Here is an 18273-nt window from a genome sequence, read left to right as displayed (position 1 = left end):
GCCTAGGGAAGTAGAGATAGCTAGAACTAAAAGACTTTAGGAAAGAGAGGCAAACCTTCACTATTTCTACTCCCAGAGAAAGCACATAGTCAATGTTAAAGCCAAACAGGAATATAATACATTTTTTTCCAGGTTGAAAGTGAGTGTGTATGGGAATATGATGCTGAGTTATGTTTTAATCTGGGAAAATGGAGTAGAAAACCACTCTTGGAAATAATGTATAGAGACAGGGTGAATAACAATTGCTATCCATGTTAATGTCTTAAACTCTGTTAGGGTTACATGTGGAAGATGGAAGACTAAAAGCAGTTCCCTGGCAATTTGTGACTCAAAGAAATAAAGCAGAGAATGGGATCCAGGCTAAGGAATTTTAATGGAACCTCTCCCAGGATAGCATCTTAGAGGAGAATGCAGAAACCAGAGGTATCCTAGATCACAAACATACACTTACTCCCCCTCTTCTCTCCTTTTCCCTCCGAACTCTCTGTCTCTCTCTCTCCCACATACACAGTACTCAGAAGGGGCTATCTACCTAATATGTTCTAAAAAGATGTTCTGGCACCTCTGAGTTCAGTCATAAAACAGAGAGAAAACAAGAATTAAATAAAATCTATTGAACCTCTGTGTGAGGTTAGGAATAGGCTGGTTGCACGCTCACAAATTAGGAAGGGGGACAGAGCAATCTGAGATGCATGGTGTGAACATTAGCTGAACGGAGCCAGGACCGGGACAAGCACGGCTAGAACTGTACCTCCAAATGGGCAATGCATTGACTGACCTCATCCGACTGACGAACAGTCTTCAGTGCAATCCACACGGTCCCCACCATGGTGTCCCAGATCAGTCCTTTGTTCCATACCTCCACACTTAGACCTAGGTCCAGGCGACTAATTTCACTGAAGGAAAAGAAGAAAGCCCTTTAAAGAAGCCAGATAGGGGTGCCAGGTGGTCTCAGTAGGAAGAGCATATGACTCTTGATATCAGGGTTGTAAGTCTGAGCTCCATGCTGGGTGTAGAAATCACTAAAAAATAAATAAATAAATTTGAAAAAAAAAAAAAAAAAGGAAAGCCAAATAATATGAAATATGTATCTCCTACATCTACATCTCCTGTTTTGCTAAACCTTGAATACTTTCTCACCAGGATCCTATTGTCAGGAAAAATCAAAATGTCCCAGAATGCTACAACCATTCTTCAGGTTCCTAGAAAACTATGTAATTATCTATACAAAAATGCCTTTGTCCATCCGTCTCCTCTCCTTTGGAATTACAAATATGGTTAGATTAATGCACTTGCACAAAAAAAAGGGGGTAAATAATAAGGGCATTACTGCCAGGCCTGCAAGTCTATAATCTCTACCCTTACTAACCACTTTTATATGTTTTATTATTAATAGTAACACTGCCCTCAACTTACACTTACAAACTATATATAGGAAACATAGGAAAAGGCAAGCCTTCTTTACAAGACTTATAAAAGGGATTCCAAGCAGAAGTAAATAGGCCCTTGAGAAGATCTAAGTCTGATGGGAACTTGTGGTCAGAGGCAGGTAAGGAACACTAAAGTATGCCAGTTCACTCCACTCAGCCCCTGGAACACCCAGTTAAAACAGACACTGTTCCTTCTAAACAAAATGTTTGTCAGAGGATAGTGATAAACACAATGATTATCCTGTAATAACTAGGAAAAAAATTTTTGAAAAGAAATTCCAGAAAGGGCCACTAACCACTAAGCAAAAACAGCATCATACATGGTAGAATATCAGCTTGGAAGGGCCAACTTAAATATAATTATAGTCTTAAAGGGGAACAAGCAAACACTTATATTATGCTAAAAACATCCTCCAGAAAGCTCTTATTGAAATAGAGAGTTATTTGAAAGGAAATGCAAGAAACATTAAAAAAAAAATTCTAGCAGAAAAAGTAGAAAGGTATTCTCAGTGAGACAAAAGCTATTCATTACATGAAGTTTCAAGTTCGCAGTTTTCTGTTTTTTGTTTTTATGGTGAAAAAATTTGTATTTAGATTTAGCCAGCTCGACTCAGTTTAGATGATCCAAATTTTTTTTGAAACATCCAAAGCATTACAGTCAGGAGCCAGTCAAACATATGCCTTCTTCTCTCCTTCAGGCCTCATCAAGGTATTGACCTTGGCCACATCAATATCATAGAGGTTCTTCACAGCCTGTTTGAGCTGGTGCTTATTGGCCTTGACATCCACAATGAACACAAGTGTGTTGCTGTCTTCTATTTTCTTCATGGCTGACTCAACAGTCGGGGAACTTGATGATGGCATAGTGATCAAGCTTGTTTCTCCTAAGGGTACTCTTTTGAGGATATTTGGGCTGCTTTCAGAGACACAGATTCTTGGCTCGTTGGAACATAGATGACGTGTGGGACAAAAAAATGTGTGACTGTGGATGCCTTTCAGCTCCATTTTCTTGGCCTTTAAAGCCTTTGCTTTGGCTTCAGCTTTCGGAGGAGCAGGGGCTTCCTTCTTAGCCTTACAGTGCCGTCTTGGTAAAAGGGAAATTCACACTTTAGAGAAAGTTTGGTTTCCCTCTTCTAGTCAGATACATGTTCTCGGGCACCTGGGTGGCTCAGCCTATTAAGCATCTGCTTTCGGCTCAGGTCACAGGGTCCTGGGATCAAGCCCCACTTCGGGTTCCCTACTCAACAGTGAGTCTGTTTCTCCCTCTCTCTCTGTCCCTCTGCTTGCTTGTGTGTGCTCCCTCTCTTTCTCTCAAATAAATAAATAATCTTTAAAAAAAAATACACATTCTCAGAATCACAAGTTTAGGATGTGGTATTAGAGCCAAAGACTTCTCATCAAGTATGTTGAAAACAAGTGAAGCAAAGAAAAGTCATCCCTTTTACATAAATACACTAGAACAGAGAATGTACTGAGTTCATTTTTTCACTTAATTAATGTTTCCTCAGCACATAAAATACATATGGTTTGGTATTCTGAGCAAGACACACTATATAGGACCTAATTCCTATCTCTAAAACCTTCTAAGCTATCTTGAGAGCTGTTCAAAATCACAAAGTGACTAAACCCAGCCAGTAAACTAAGGTGTTCACGGCGTGAGGAAACTAAGCTTTTGTCACACAGTTTCATTCAACCTAATTAATCAATTAGCCTTGGAAAAGACATCTGACAACCCCAAATCTTTTGAATATGTAAAAGAAAAATTGGTTGGAGATACATACATAATGTTCCTAAAGCAAGTCCTAAGCAACATATCAATCCAATAGATGAAAGAAATAGCCAGAGGTCTTTACAGCTTAACTGGGACAGAATAAAGTTCTTTAGGGAACTCTGGGTAATAAAACTCAATGAGGCTATCTCCTATAAGAAGCTTCTTCACTCATCTATGTGTGTTCAACAGGCCCAACTTAAAAGAAGTCTGAGAGTTCTGTTCATGCCTCATCCCTAAAGCTCTGGGGAAACTTCTTTTCTCTATTAATTAATCAACAAGTATATATGTATATACATATACAAGATTTGGGGCTAGGGAAATTCACAGTAACTAAAGATGCCCTGCTTACCCTTATATGAATAATCTAGTCCTAGAAATAAGATACAAAAATATTAAAGATAAATAACAAAAATACAAGAATGACTATTAGATACCACCATATAATACATCAGGAAGAAGGAAAAAGGAGAAAGGGAGACAAGAGACCAGCAATGGAGCTGTCAGTAACAAAAGAACAGGGTAGGAGGAATAAGGAATAGGAGCAGAAAAGAGGAAAATGTAGCTAGTAAAATTCATGTATAACAGGGGACAGAGTAAAATTCACACAGCATCTCAAGGTGGGAGATGAAAAAAAATTCATATCACAGAAGGATTGAAAGAGGAAGTGCTATGGGTAATTAGAAAATAAACACACAAGAATAAAGCTAGTTATGCTGATGAGAGGCTACAGAAGATTGCTAGGTTTCATACAATGGGAACAGTTGTAACAGTAAATATTACTGCCAAATGGAAGTCAGAATAAAGTGGAATTTCTGGATTTTATATGCCAAATAGCCATGGGAAGAGACCTGAATAAACCCTCATAGCTGACTATGTACACTACAGGTATAAAGAAACACACAGTCTCACTCTAACATCACTGTAACTGAGAAAGGGAATGAATGAGGCTTATAAACTTGAGAGAGAGGCAACCAATGAGAAATGTGACAACACTGGCCCTCTCTCTTCTTGAAGCCCCAATTCTCTCTCAGCTTCTTGTTTCTCCTTCTCTCTGTTCATTCCTATTTAGCCCCCTCTGTCCCACTTAAAATGCTGGTGCCCTTCCAGGCTTTACCCCAAGCCCTGTTCTCAATTTACTTAGCATCTCCCTAAGCTTCCTCATCTACATCTACAGTTCCAACCGACCAAAATATTTCTCCAACCCTGACTTCTTTCCCAAGTGCCAGGTTCAAGTTCTTAACTATCTTCTATACCTCTCTTCCTATTAGTCCTGTAAGAACCTCAAATATAAGCTCATCCATAACTGATCTTATTATTATCCTCTATCGTAATGAGTAATACAATACCTACCCAATTATGCAAGACAAGTCTACCTCCTTAACACCTTCTTTCCATCTTTTTCTATCCCTTTTGCTACTGTCTTATTAACCCAGCTGTTCATAATCTCACCCTTATTTACAATCTAGTTTCCTAAATGGTACTATAAGAAGTAATACATTAAAAGCTCAAAGGATTGGAACATATCTACAAGAAAATAATCATCCCTATGTGCTTCTGAGGTGCACTACAAAATTTGTAAAGCAATTTCACTTCCATTTCAAAATTCACAGCAATTTTAATACATTTTCTTGTTTGACACCCGCATGCCTAAGTTCCCAGAAAACAAGCATAACCTTGTAAGAAAAATACACCTATATAGGTGAAGTAACTGGTACTCAGAGAAGTTCAATGATTTGTACAGTCCTTCAAAATGATATTCTACATTTTCCCCTTTTCCAGAGCAGGAAAAAAAGGTCTGAAATTTCAGAGGAAAAAAGGGAAATGTCAGGTTTTTAAAGCCAGAGCTTACAATGTACTACATTTTGTGTAATACGTAAGAAATTCTAATAGTTACTCATTTCTATTAATTAGGGGAAGGTAGGACATTTCACTCTATAAAGCAAAAGGATTTTAAGCACAGAAATCCTTATCTTCTATAGCAGGTAATGTGGATATACACACACATATACACATTCTCTCTGTCTTTCTCTCTGTCTCTCTTTCTCTCTCTCTCTCACACACACACACACACACACACACACACACACGCATGCACGCATGAGCACACATAACACATTCCTTCAAGGAGCCTTCTGAGAATCGAAGCAAGATTCAAATTATGTTTACTTTCATGCAAAGTATATTGTACTATATCTTAATTCTGACCACTGGGAAAATCTGACCAGGCAGTATATTTACCCACATAAATGAACTGGGAGTTTACTTACATTCATAATTCGCATAATGTAGGTCAATTACAAACCCAGGAGAGAACAAAACTGCAGATTTACTTCACCCCACCATACCCCTCACTTGTTCTTATAACTCTGTAGTTTTCATAAAGAATACTGTAGGCAGCTACTGCTGCAAAGCACTTACAACATAAAATCTTGTTCCCAAGAAGGTTGATCACCACGAACTGCTACAGTTGTGCTCTTCACATTCTGCACTTTCAGGGTCACATATGTGTTAAATTTATCTTTAAAAAATTGCAAAAAAAATGCACAGTGAAGATGTAATACTTAGTGCTCAAATTGTTAATCTCACAAAGTCTTTGGAACTGAGTAACCCAAATTAAAGTATTATATGATGAAGAAAAAATAAAAGTATATATTGTACTATATGGCATCATTCTAAGCATACAGAGCCGTAAAAGATTATTAAACACATTCTCAAAACACATTATTCTCATTCTAAGCATACAGAGCCATAAAAGATTATTAAACACATTCTCAAAACACATTATTAAACACATTCTCAAAAGCACAAGCTATAATAGTTTTTCAAATTTTAGAAATACATATTTGACCCTGTAGATACACATACACACAAATGAAAACAAAGCTTCATGAAATACATGATGTGATACATTGATATTTCCTGTTCTAATTTATTTAAACTATTAAAACATTAATCATAACCAACTGAATTGATTTTATAGCCAATCTTCAGTTTGAAAAAAACAAATCTAATTGATCTAATAGAAAAGATACATAAATTAACAAAATGAGTAAGTACCATAAGAGAAAGAGAAAAAATGGTAAAGATTGAAGGAGAGGAAAGGATTATCTCTAGCTGTTGAAAGGGACAAGAATTGAGAAAAAAACCTTCATAAAAGAAAGGGATTCCAAGCTTCATCTATTCAGGCTGTCCTAAAACACAACTTACATAAAAAGCAATACTGGGGCACCTGGGTGACTCGATCCATTGAGCACCTGACTCGGTTTCAGCAGGTCTAATTGAGCTCCCCTCTATCCTCACAGGCTCTCCACTCAGCAGGAGTCTGCTTGGGATTCTCTCTCCCTCTCTCTGCCCCTCCCCCACTGTGTACTCACGCTCGTTCTCAAATAAATAAATTAAAAAAAAAAAAGATTTATTTATTTATTTATTTATTTGAGAGAGGGGCAGCACAAGTAGAAGGGGCAGAGAGAGAGAGAGAATCTCAAGCACACTCCATGCTGAGCATGGAACCTGACACAGGGCTCAACCCCAGGACTCCGAGATCACAACCCTGGCCAAAACCAAGAGTTGATGACTTAACCAACTCAGCCACCCAGGCTCCCCTCAAATAAATAAATCTTTAAAAAAGAAAAAAAGCAATATTATTATAGAGTTCGGAAAAGGAGATTCTTTAACCTGAGAATATAAATTGAGTACTACTGCTTAAACACAGCACCTTTATCATGCCCCCTAATACACTGACATGAACCATGATTAGAGGCACTGAACTAATAGTTTACTTTTCTATGTAAGAAATTAATCTTAACATTTTAAAATGAAAAAAAGAATATCATTTTTGACTCCTCAAATAGGCAAAGATTATTTAAAATGATTACCTAATGTTAGGGGTATGAGTTAATAGGCCCTGATATGCACTTCTAACAGAAGGTAAATCTTCTCTAAAGCATTGTTAGAAATTGTGCAGTCTCACAAAAAGCAGAATCATGGGGGACCTGGGTGGCTCAGTTAGTTAAGTGGCTGCCTTTGGCTCTGGTCATGATCTCAGGGTCCTGGGATGGAGTCCCAATTTAGGCTCCCTGCTAAGCAGGGAGCCTGCTTCTCCCTCTGCCCTTCCCCTCACTTGCTTTCTCCCTCCCTCTCTCTCTCTCTCATAAATAAATCTTAAAAACAAAACAAAACAAAACCATGCAGAATCAGACCCAAAAACACAGAGAACAAACTGATGGTTGCCAGATGGGTGGGAAAGGATAAAATGGGGAGTGAGAGATACAGGCTTCCAGTTATGGAATGAATAAGTCACAGAAATAAAAAACACAGCAAAAGGAATACAGTCAAAGGTATTGGATACTACTATATGGTGACAGACAGTAGCTACACTTGTGGTAAACACAGCGTAACGTATAAACTTACAGAATCACGACATTATACACATAAAGCTATAACGTTGTATGTCAACTATACTCATTAAAAAAATTTTTAGGGGTGCCTGGGTGGCTCAGTTGGTTAAGTGTCCGACTCTGATTTCAGTTCAGGTCACAATCTCAGAGCTGTGACACTAAGCCCCATGTTGGGTTCTGCACTGGTCATAGAGCCTGCTTGAGATTCCCTCTCTCTCTCCCTCTGTCTCTCCCCTCTCAAAAAAATGTAAATAATAAAAGTGAGAATAATACAATGTTCTAAGTTTGTTGTGATAATTAAATAAGACATTTGTGAAAGTATTTAGGCAACACCCTGATATAGCAAGTGTTCAATAAATCATAGCCATTTTAACTATTAGGACTATCATTAAATCCTTATGAAATCATTTAAAAAATTACATAGTTTTATACTTAGACATTAGAAGTTTACCAGAATTATACCTAAGATATATGAAAATATAAGTCTGTCTACATGAGAGAATCCCCATCCATATTCAGTAGCAGTGTAATAGACCACTGAGCTATGTTTCCTATCATGATTTTGTACTCCACCCCCCAACATCCAACCACAGCTGACCAGAGCAGGTTTAGATGCCACCCAAGAGCAGCTAATCCCTGAAGTGGTCAACAAAACAAAAACCAATCCAGGGGCACCTGGGTGGCTCAGTGGGTTAAGCCGCTGCCTTCGGCTCAGGTCATGATCCCAGGTCCTGGGTTCAAGCCCCACATCGGGCTCTCTGCTCAGCAGGGAGCCTGCTTCCTCCTCTCTCTCTGCCTGCCTCTCTGCCTACTTGTGATTTCTCTCTGTCAAATAAATAAATAAAATCTTTAAAAAAAAAAAATCCAATTCCCTCTCAAAAGATCTTAAATAAGGAAAATAAAGAAATAGTGACACAATTGGTGGTTGGTGCTGAAGCTCAAAGAAGTATATATACTCCACTGGAGCTGCCATCAAGGGCTATGTACACAACAGGTAAGCAAAGAAAGCCAGCTAGAAGAGAAAGGAAAATAAAACAGATTCTCTGAAAGAGAGACCTCGCTAGTGGAGAGAACAATAGGCTCAGTAACTGTTCTAGTTCCTATTGTACCCAAGGTTTGGTTTTTTCAGTGTTCCATGGGTTCCTAATCATGTTCACTTTTCCCCCGTAATCCACAGTACCTTCCCTTTTCCCCAGCAATAAACAAAATAAGTCTCTGTAACTTGACATTCACAATTAAGAAAATGTATATTAAAACAAGTAAAGACTATTTTCACCTTCTGATGAGTAAAGATTAAAAAGTTTCATACTGGGCACCTGCGCGGCTCAGTGGGTTAAGCCCCTGCCATCAGCTCAGGTCATGACCTCAGGGTCTGGGATCAAGCCCATCGGCCTCTCTGCTCAGTGGGGAGCCTGCTTCCCCCTCTCTCTCTCTGCCTACTTGTGATCTCTCTGTTAAATAAACAAAATCTTTTTTAAAAAAAAGTTTCGGGCGCCTGGGTGGCTCAGTGGGTTAAGCTGCTGCCTTCGGCTCAGGTCATGATATCGGGGTCCTGGGATCGAGTCCTGCATCGGGTTGTCTGCTCAGCGGGGAGCCTGCTTCCCTCTCTCTCTCTCTCTCTGCCTGCCTCTCTGTCTACTGTGATCTCTGTCAAATAAATAAATTAAAAAATTTAAAAAAAAAGTTTCATACTACCTAATGTGGATAAGAATTTGGATAAACACTCATTTTTTTATTACGCTCAGTTAGCCAACATAAACTACATCATGAGTTTTTGGTGCAGTGTTCAATGACTCATTAGTTGTATGTAACACCCAGTGCTCATCAACACTCATATACTTTTAAGTATAATCTCCCCAAAACTTTCAGAAGTGCAATGTGGCAGCAGCTACCATATTTTTTAAAAATGCATACTCTTGTCCCAGCAATTCTCTACTTCTGGACTCCAGTGTATAGATACATTTACAAAAGCAGACAATAATAAATGCACAAAAACATGTATTGCTTATAATAGTAAAAAATGGAAGCAACCTAAATATTCATCAATCAGGTTCCTAGGGTACAAATTTATAACAAAATTCTGTACACTTAAAAAGAAAGGGGGTGCCTGAGTGGCGCAGTGGGTTAAGCCTCTGCCTTTAGCCCAGGTCATGATCTCAGAATCCTGGGATCGAGCCCGGCATCGGCATCAGCATCGGGCTCTCTGCTCAGCAGGGAGCCTGCTTCCCTCTCTTTCTCTCTCTGCCTGCCTCTCTGCCTACTTGTGATCTCTGTCTGTCAAGTAAATAAATAAACTCTTTAAAAAAAAAAAATTTTTTTTTTTAATAGAAAGAACCAGAGGGGTGCCTGCCTGGTTCAGTTGGTAGAGCATGTAACTCATGATCTCGGGGTCATGAGTTCGAACCTCACAATGCGCACAAAGTTAAATTTTTTTTTTAAGATTTACTCATTTATTTATTTAGACAGAGAAAGCATGCATGCACATACATGCACAGCGGGGAGGAACAGCGGGAGAGGGGGAGAAAAATCCAAGCCAACTGCACTGAGCATGGAGCCTGATGTGGGGCCTAGCCCCATGATCCTGAGATCACGACCTGAGCCCAAACCAAGAGTCAGACGCTTAACCAAGAGTGCCATCCAGATGCACCCAAAGTTAACTCTAAATAATTAAATAAAAATAAAAAAGAAGAACTAGATATATGTATACACACACTAAAAGTGATGTGTTATTGGAATAAAAGCAGATTGAACAAGGTTAATCTATTTGTTTATACGTGCATATACAAAGAAGAAATTTGAGAAGGTATATACAAACCTTTAGAGAGTTACGGGGAAGTAGAATTGAGTTGGCCAAGAGTTAAGGGGACTTTAAGTTTTCACTAGATATGTTTCTTTAATGTTTTACAACAGCATTGATTTTTTTCTAGCTTTGCTGAGGTATAATTGACAACTTAAAATTGTTTTGTTTTGTTTTTTATAGATTTTGTGTATTTATTTGACAGAGACAGACACAGCAAAAGAGGGAACATAAGCAGAGGGAGAGGGAGAAGCAGGCCCGATGCGGGGCTCGATCCCAGGACACTGGGATCATGACCTCAGCCGAGGCAGGCGCTTAACAACTGAGCCACAGTCGTCGTTGTCAGGTACTCTGACAGCTTAAAATTGTATATATTTAAGGTATATGACTTGATCTGATACACATTATGAAATAACCACCATAATCAGCTAATTAATATATATTAATGTATTCATCACAACTCATATAATTACCATGTTCTTTTCAAGTTTGTGTATGTACACAACAACTTGAGATCTATTCTCTTAGCAAATTTCAAGAATACAGTAATCATTAATTATGAACATGTATGTTAATTCTCTAGAAATTATTCATCTTGCATTACTAAAACTTTGTACCCCTTAACCAACATCTCCCCATATTGATTTTGAATAATTTAATAAATTTTGTGAATTTAATCAGTGAGTTAAATGAAATTAATGACTGTTTAAAAGACTGATTTTTTTTTAAAGATTTTAAATCACAGCAAGTATGAAGGGAAAAGACATAATAATTAAAGGTTGGCCTTACCTGGTGAGCCCTGGAATTTGGCTCTTTTAACTGCAAGAGAAAAAAAGAGGACACCATGAAGAATTTTTACAAATTCATTAACTAAACCAACATTTCTTAAGCATCTACTATATACCAATGGTAGAGTTAGAACTAGATTTGTAAGTCTAAGTCTAAGAGAAAAGATGCTGGGACATCTGAGCAAAGCTTGAAGGCAGAGAGTTAGAAGGGCCTTTACAAATCATCCAATCTCTTCCTCAACACAGAAATCTCTTACAGCCTCTTGACAACAAGATAGAGGAAACTAAATTACTCCTATGGCAGGCAACCAGTTTCATGTCACATATCTAAGGTTTAAGTTATATGTTTCTCATTTAAAGCCCATCATAGAAACTCCCTCCATTTCATTCATGCCAAAAGACAAGCTCAACAGGCAGATTTAAACAACAGATTTTAAACATTGGGGAGAAGTAATTTCTTGCTGGGAATAAACAAGTTAACAAGAGACGCTCCTATCCAAATGATCACAAAGAGCTATTCACCAAACCTCAGCGCAGGACTGCAAAGAAAAAAGCCCTCACTAGGATTGCAGCATGCCAGCTTCTAGGAAAGGTCGAAGACAACAAACATGCAGGAGAACTGCTAAATTCCAGTAAACATGAAACATTTTCCCATTAATGAAGAGTAGGACAAAGTGTGCAGGGATAGGGGGAGAATAAAAAGAAATCCCAAGACAACTGAAAGCTTCTCCTTAGCTGATATCCAAGCTCTTCCTAACACATCCAAGAGAATGGGTAATTCAGCACCTTTTTACAAGACCCTCTCCATTTTTAGGAGATTTCAGGAAACTTTAGCATTAACACTTAATGCTAAAATCTATTTTACTGAATCAAAGTATGTCTCCCACTGGACTGTCCCTTACAGTCTCACATCAATCCCTCTTCCCAATTATTCAATTATTCTTTAATAGTTTCATTTAATCTAAGACTTACTATAAAGCTACAGTAATAAAGATAGCATAGCACTGGCAAAAATAGACATAGATCAAGGAAATAAAATTGAAATATATATAAGATATATAACTATAACACATTATCTTTACTTCATATACATGTAAAACTTGAAATGGATCATGAACAGAACTAAATATGAGCTAAAACTATAAAATATCTAGGAGAAAAAGGAAAATCTTAGTGATCTTGGGCTAGGCCAAGATTTCTTAAATTGAAAAAAAATCATGAACTTTAAAAGAAAAAAATGGATAGACTAGACTGAGAATTTAAAACATGCATTCCTCAAGACACTATTAAAAAGGCAAGTCTGGGGGCGCCTGGGTGGCTCAGTGGGTTAAGCCGCTGCCTTCGGCTCAGGTCATGATCTCAGGGTCCTGGGATCGAGTCCCGCATCGGGCTCTTTGCTCAGCAGGGAGCCTGCTTCCCTCTCTCTCTCTCTCTCTGCCTGCCTCTCCATCTACTTGTGATCTCTCTCTGTCAAATAAATAAATAAAATCTTTAAAATAAATAAATAAATAAAAAGGCAAGTCTGGGGCACCTGGGTAGCTCAATCAGTTAAGCTTCTGAGTCTTGATTTCGGCTCAGGTAACAATCTCAGGGTCATGGGATCAAGCCCTGTGTCCAGCTTCACACTCAGCATGGAGTCTGCTTGGGAGTCTGCTTAGGATTCTTTCTTTCCTTCTCCCCCTCCCCTGGCTCGCACACATGCTCTCTAAGTAAATGAATAAAACCTTTAAAAAAAAAAAAAAAAGGCAAGTTTAGGAGGAAATATTAGCAAAACATGTATGGTAAGACTGATAAAGGACTATAAGAAGAAATCTCAAAACTCAATATTAAGAAGTCAAGAACCCACATTTAAAAACTGTAGAAAGGAAGGCACTGGGCTGGCTTAGTTGGTAGACCATGTGACTGTTGGTCTATGGGTCATGAGTTTCACCCCCACACTGGGTGTAGAGCTTACTTAAAAACAAAACAAAAAAATTTTAAAACACACTTAACATTTACATTAGCACAAAAGAATTAAATACTTAAGTATAAACCTAAAAAATATGTACCAGATCTAGACGAGGAATACTACAAAACTCTGATGAAAGATATAAAAGAAGTAATTAGAGAAATAATCCATGCTCATGGATAGGAAGAGTCAGTATTATCAAGATGTCAGTACTTTCCAACTTTAACCTAGAGATTCAAAACAATCCTAATCAGGGCGCCTGGGTGGCTCAGTGGGTTAAGCCACTGCCTTCGGCTCAGGTCATGATCTCAGGGTCCTGGGATCGAGTCCCGCATCGGGCTCTCTGCTCAGCAGGGAGCCTGCTTCCCTCTCTCTCTCTCTCTCTGCCTGCCTCTCTGTCTACTTGTGATCCCTCTCTGTCAAATAAATGAGTAAAATCTTTAAAAAAAAAAAACAATCCTAATCAAAATCCCAGCAAGTTAATATTAAAATTTCCTGCATCATTAAAAAAAGCAGTTCAAAAATAATACTTTACACTACAACCCTGCATGACTAAGATTTTGAACATCTAAATTGATGATTTTTACCCATGAGTTATTTAATATTGTTAGCACCATAATATTATATGAGTCACTTATATTTGTATTACCATGTAATGGTAATTGTATGTAAACGTAATGATGTAATTAAACAGAATTCTGACCGTCATAGTCTGCTAACCTTTAAAATGTCACTTATTGGGCGCCTGGGTGGCTGCTCAGTGGGTTAAGCCACTGCCTTCGGCTCAGGTCATGATCTCAGCATCCTGGGATCGAGTCCCGCATCGGGCTCTCTGCTCTGCAGGGAGTCTGCTTCTTCCTCTCCCTCTCTCTGCCTGCCTGTCTGCCTACTTGTGATCTCTGTCTGTCAAATAAATAAATAAATAAATAAAAATGTCACTTATTCCTTCATTCATTGGCTTGCTACTTTCAAAATAAAGTAAAAGGCTATTTAAAAAAAAAAAAAAAATCCCAGCAAACTATCTTGTGGATATGGACAAACTGATTGTAAAGTTTATATGGAAAAGCATAACACCCACAACAGCCAACTCTATGCTAAGTTCCAGACCAATTTTACCCAATTTTGGAGACTTACTATAAAGCTAATAAAAGCTAGTATGGTTTTAGTGAAAAAAACAGACAAATAGATCAAATAGAACAGAACAGAAGAGCAAGAAACAGACCCACATAAATATAGCCACCTAATTTTTTTTTTAAGATTTTATCTTTCAGCAACCTTTACATCCAATGTGGGTGTCAAACTTACAACCCTGAGAGATACCTGCTCCATCCACCAACTGAGCCAACCAAGAGCCCCAGTCAACTAATCTTCAACAAAGGAACAAAGGCAATACAATGGAGGAACAATAGCCTTTTCAACAAATGATGCTGTAACTAATGGATGTGTACATGGTGGGAAAAAAAAATCTAGAGACAGACTTTCACAAAAATTAACTCAAAATGGATCACAGGCCTAAATGTAAAACAAAATTATGAAATTCCTAGAAGATAACATAAGAGAAAACGCAGATGACCTTGGGTATGATTAGGACTTTTTTAGACACAACACGAAGGCACAATTCACAAAAGAAGTAATTGATTAGGGGAAATTCAGTAAATTAAAAACAGCTCTGTGAACGCTCGCTTCGGCAGCACATATAAAAACAGCTCTGTGAAAGGCCATGCCAAAAAGAATGAGAAGATAAGCCACAGAATGGGAAAAAGTATTTGCAAAAGACACATCTCATATAGGACTGTTATCCAAAATACACGAAAAACTACTAAAACTCAACAGTAAGAAAACACACAACTTGATTTTTTTTTTTAAGATTTTATTTATTTATTTGACAGAGATCAGGAGCAGGCAGAGAGAGAGAAGGAAGCAGGCTACCTGCTGAGCAGAGAGCCCAATGTGGGGCTCGACCCCAGGGACCCTGGGATCATGATCCAAGCCAAAGACAGAGGCTTTAATCCACTGAGCCACCCAGGCACCCTGCACTACTTGATTTAAAAATGAACAAACGACATTAAAAGACACTTCACTGAAGAAGATATACAAGAGGGCGCCTGGGTGGCTCAGTGGGTTAAGCTTCTGCCTTCAGCTCAGGTCATGATCTCAGGGTCCTGGGATTGAGGCCCGCATCGGGCTCTCTGCTCAGCGGGGAGCCTGCTTTCTCCTCTCTCTCTCTATGCCTGCCTCTCTGCATACTTGTGATCTCTCTCTCTGTTTCAAATAAATAAATAAAATCTTTAAAAAAAAAAAAAAAGAAGAAGAAGATATACAAGATAGCAAGTAACCCCATGAAGAGATGTTCAATATCATATGTCATTAGGGAATTACAAATTAAAACAATGGTGTTAAGCAAGGAAAAAACTGCCTAAAAACTGAATTAAATGGATGAGGTAGCTATTTGTCTTCTGGGCTCCTTAGTATCAAAACACTCTCCTTCTGAAGTAATCCTGAGAGAGATGGGAGACAGGACCTAAAACACACTACAGAAGCCAAAGGCAACTGACATAGATGCTGTAATCACATACTCCCAACTTCAATTTTGAGGGAGTGAAACAAAGATACAGGGTTGGTTAGAGAAAGCTGCAGAGAAGAGTTCTAAAGGACAACAGTAAATTTCCAGAGTGTTAGAGCACCCCAATGGACCTTTCCTGTTAAGAGATGTTTGGAGCTTATGCTAATTTTCCTTTTTATCTCCATTTTACAGATTAGCAAAATTCAAGCTCACAGAGCTTCTATGGAAGGGTCAGATTAAGAATCTGTTGGCAACATCATATGGATAATAAGTAATGGAGCTTGATAAAGGATTTATGTCTTCTGACTAAAAATTTAGTTCTTCCCATTTCACCAGAATGCCAAAGCAGCAGCAGAAGGAAAAGAAAAAATGAAAAACTACAGTCTCTATGCTAAGGAAGTTGGGAAAGAAAAAAAAAAAAAATGCAAGCACACAGAGGAAAGATCCAATCATAAAATTCATTGTGAGTCTAGAAACCAAAAACCAGTGTTTGGGTGAAATGTGCCACAAAGAAAAGATCAATGAGGAGGGTGGGATAGTAATCAAAGTCTTCTAATGGGTAAAATATAGATAAGAAAAGAGACATAAGAAATAGCATTAAAGGGCGCCTGGGTGGCTCAGTGGGTTAAGCCGCTGCCTTCGGCTCAGGTCATGATCTCAGGGTCCTGGGATCGAGGCCCGCATCGGGCTCTCTGCTCAGCGGGGAGCCTGCTTTCTCCTCTCTCTCTCTATGCCTGCCTCTCTGCATACTTGTGATCTCTCTCTGTCAAATAAATAAATAAAATCTTTAAAAAAAAAAAAAAGAAATAGCATTAAAAAGGCATGGGAAAAAAATCACTGGAGCATCTTTTTCTACATTGTCATGAAGGTAACAGCACCTAAAATCTGAGTGTTTCCCAACATTCCAAAGGCAGGCAAAGTCCACTAGCCCCACAAAATCTCCAAGAGTTTGGGTACAGGTATTTGGGGTTAGTTAGACACGGAACTAAAACAAAGGAGTTATAGTATCTTAAATCCAGAGTTTTTCCTATTTAAGAATAAATCTTAAAAAAAAAAAAAAAAAAGGAAATCTTTCTAAATCTCCTTTGGAAAGACAGCACAAGGATACCAGAAAGTAGAAGTGGACACATTTTGTTCACGTTTCAGCTTTTTCTAGGTATAGTCCCTCTCTTCCTCTTTTATTATTACTTGCTCCTCCTTAAAACTGTGCCAACATGCCTTCCCTCCCATTGTGTATTACCATAAATTCTTAACCTTTTAAAAATTAGACTCCTTTGATAATTCAACAAAAGCTACAGATCTGCTCTCCAGAAAAATGCACATGTATCCACAAAACAATGTGCATATCAAGGGCAAATTCATGCAGTTTAAGATCATCTCCTAATAAAATTGTTTTTTGCTAAAGTTACCAATGTTGTCATTCTCCTTAGATTTTTCTAGTTTATATTTGCAAAAGCCTACTTTACTGACTAGTCTTATGTCTATTTGCTCTATTAAAATGGGCTAATGACATGGTGTTTGCCCATGGTGTCTGCAAGTTATCTCTTTGGAATCAATTCTAATTCAGGGTCTACTCTAGCAGTAGGAATAATGAACATAGGCCCTTGAGAAAATCACAGGAACATGTTTTTCTAAGTATTTGTCATAAAGATACGGCACCTAAAATCTGAGTGTTTCCCAACATTTCAATGATAACTCTTGAAATGTTACATTTAATTCTACAGAAGTGGAACAAAAATAGCAGCAGCTAATGCTAGAAAACCATTGCAGTTATTTGGGAAAAGCACAGGACAAGGAACCAGACCTAGATTCTAGACCTGGTTCTGACACGGCTCATCTGTGGGCCCTTAGATTTAAAAAAAAAAAAAAAAGCATTATCTTAGCCCTCAGGGTTTTCAGATAGAAGGTGAATATTATGTCTGTTCTGGAAAATAAAAGTTCTTGCATATTGAGTTTCTGTGTAAATGGGGAGAGAGGGAGATAAAAGAATTGATGTGAAAGGACAGTGAAATGTAAAAAAGCATTTATTTCAGTTCCCATTTTTAAATTAACTCCTATTTTTACAAATTAAAATGTTTTCATGACATGCATATTTTAGTAAAAGCAACAGCACAAAAATTCACTTGAAAAGTCAAACTGCACTGGAGTTACTTGAAAAATAAGATCCTCAGAAGTCCTGGTGACCTAGTTTTACTGATTTATTTTGGAATTTGGATACTTATACATAGAGAGTAACAAAGATTGCTTCAGCTATCATTATTTTAAATCTTAGAATGCTATATTAAAGTTGACCTATGTCCTATTTTTTACTTTTCTTTACTTGTCATAATATATATGTATATTTAAGTATCACGTACTTTTCTTTATATAACTATAATGTTATTTTTAAAATCTTGATACCAGCTAAGGCAAGAGACTCCTGCCTAGTTCTTTAGTGTTTTGCTTACTCCTTTTTTGCATCTCTTAACATAAGGTTTTTCCCCATTAATTTCTTAATGTTGCTATTACATAAACAGGTTTTCAGATGATAACCAAACCTTTATAAATTTTATAATCAAATGGCAAGTTCCCAAAATCAG

The 18273-nt window shown here is 37.8% G+C and overlaps 1 protein-coding gene across 7 annotated transcripts in view; it reads right to left on the bottom strand.

Moving 5' to 3' along the window:
- UNC13B (unc-13 homolog B) overlaps positions 1 to 18273 on the bottom strand; it is a 231265-nt gene that overhangs the window by 162182 nt on the left and 50810 nt on the right. For 5 of the 7 annotated variants that reach the window (XM_047698627.1, XM_047698628.1, XM_047698629.1 and 2 more), the window contains exons 2-4: positions 11185 to 11214; positions 5620 to 5719; positions 779 to 896 (exon numbers count right to left, since the gene is read on the bottom strand). In XM_047698627.1, coding sequence (XP_047554583.1) covers positions 779 to 896; positions 5620 to 5719; positions 11185 to 11214 — 248 coding nt within the window. Of the gene's footprint in view, positions 1 to 778; positions 897 to 5619; positions 5720 to 11184; positions 11215 to 18273 lie in introns of those variants that run through there. The other 2 variants (XM_047698631.1, XM_047698632.1) reach the window with 1 other exon arrangement.

The sequence above is a fragment of the Lutra lutra genome, chromosome 13, assembly GCF_902655055.1.
Source record: "Lutra lutra chromosome 13, mLutLut1.2, whole genome shotgun sequence".
NCBI classification, from domain to species: Eukaryota; Metazoa; Chordata; class Mammalia; order Carnivora; family Mustelidae; genus Lutra; species Lutra lutra.
The sequence above is the reverse complement of the archived record's forward strand: the minus strand, read 5'-3'. Positions and strand labels throughout refer to the sequence as shown.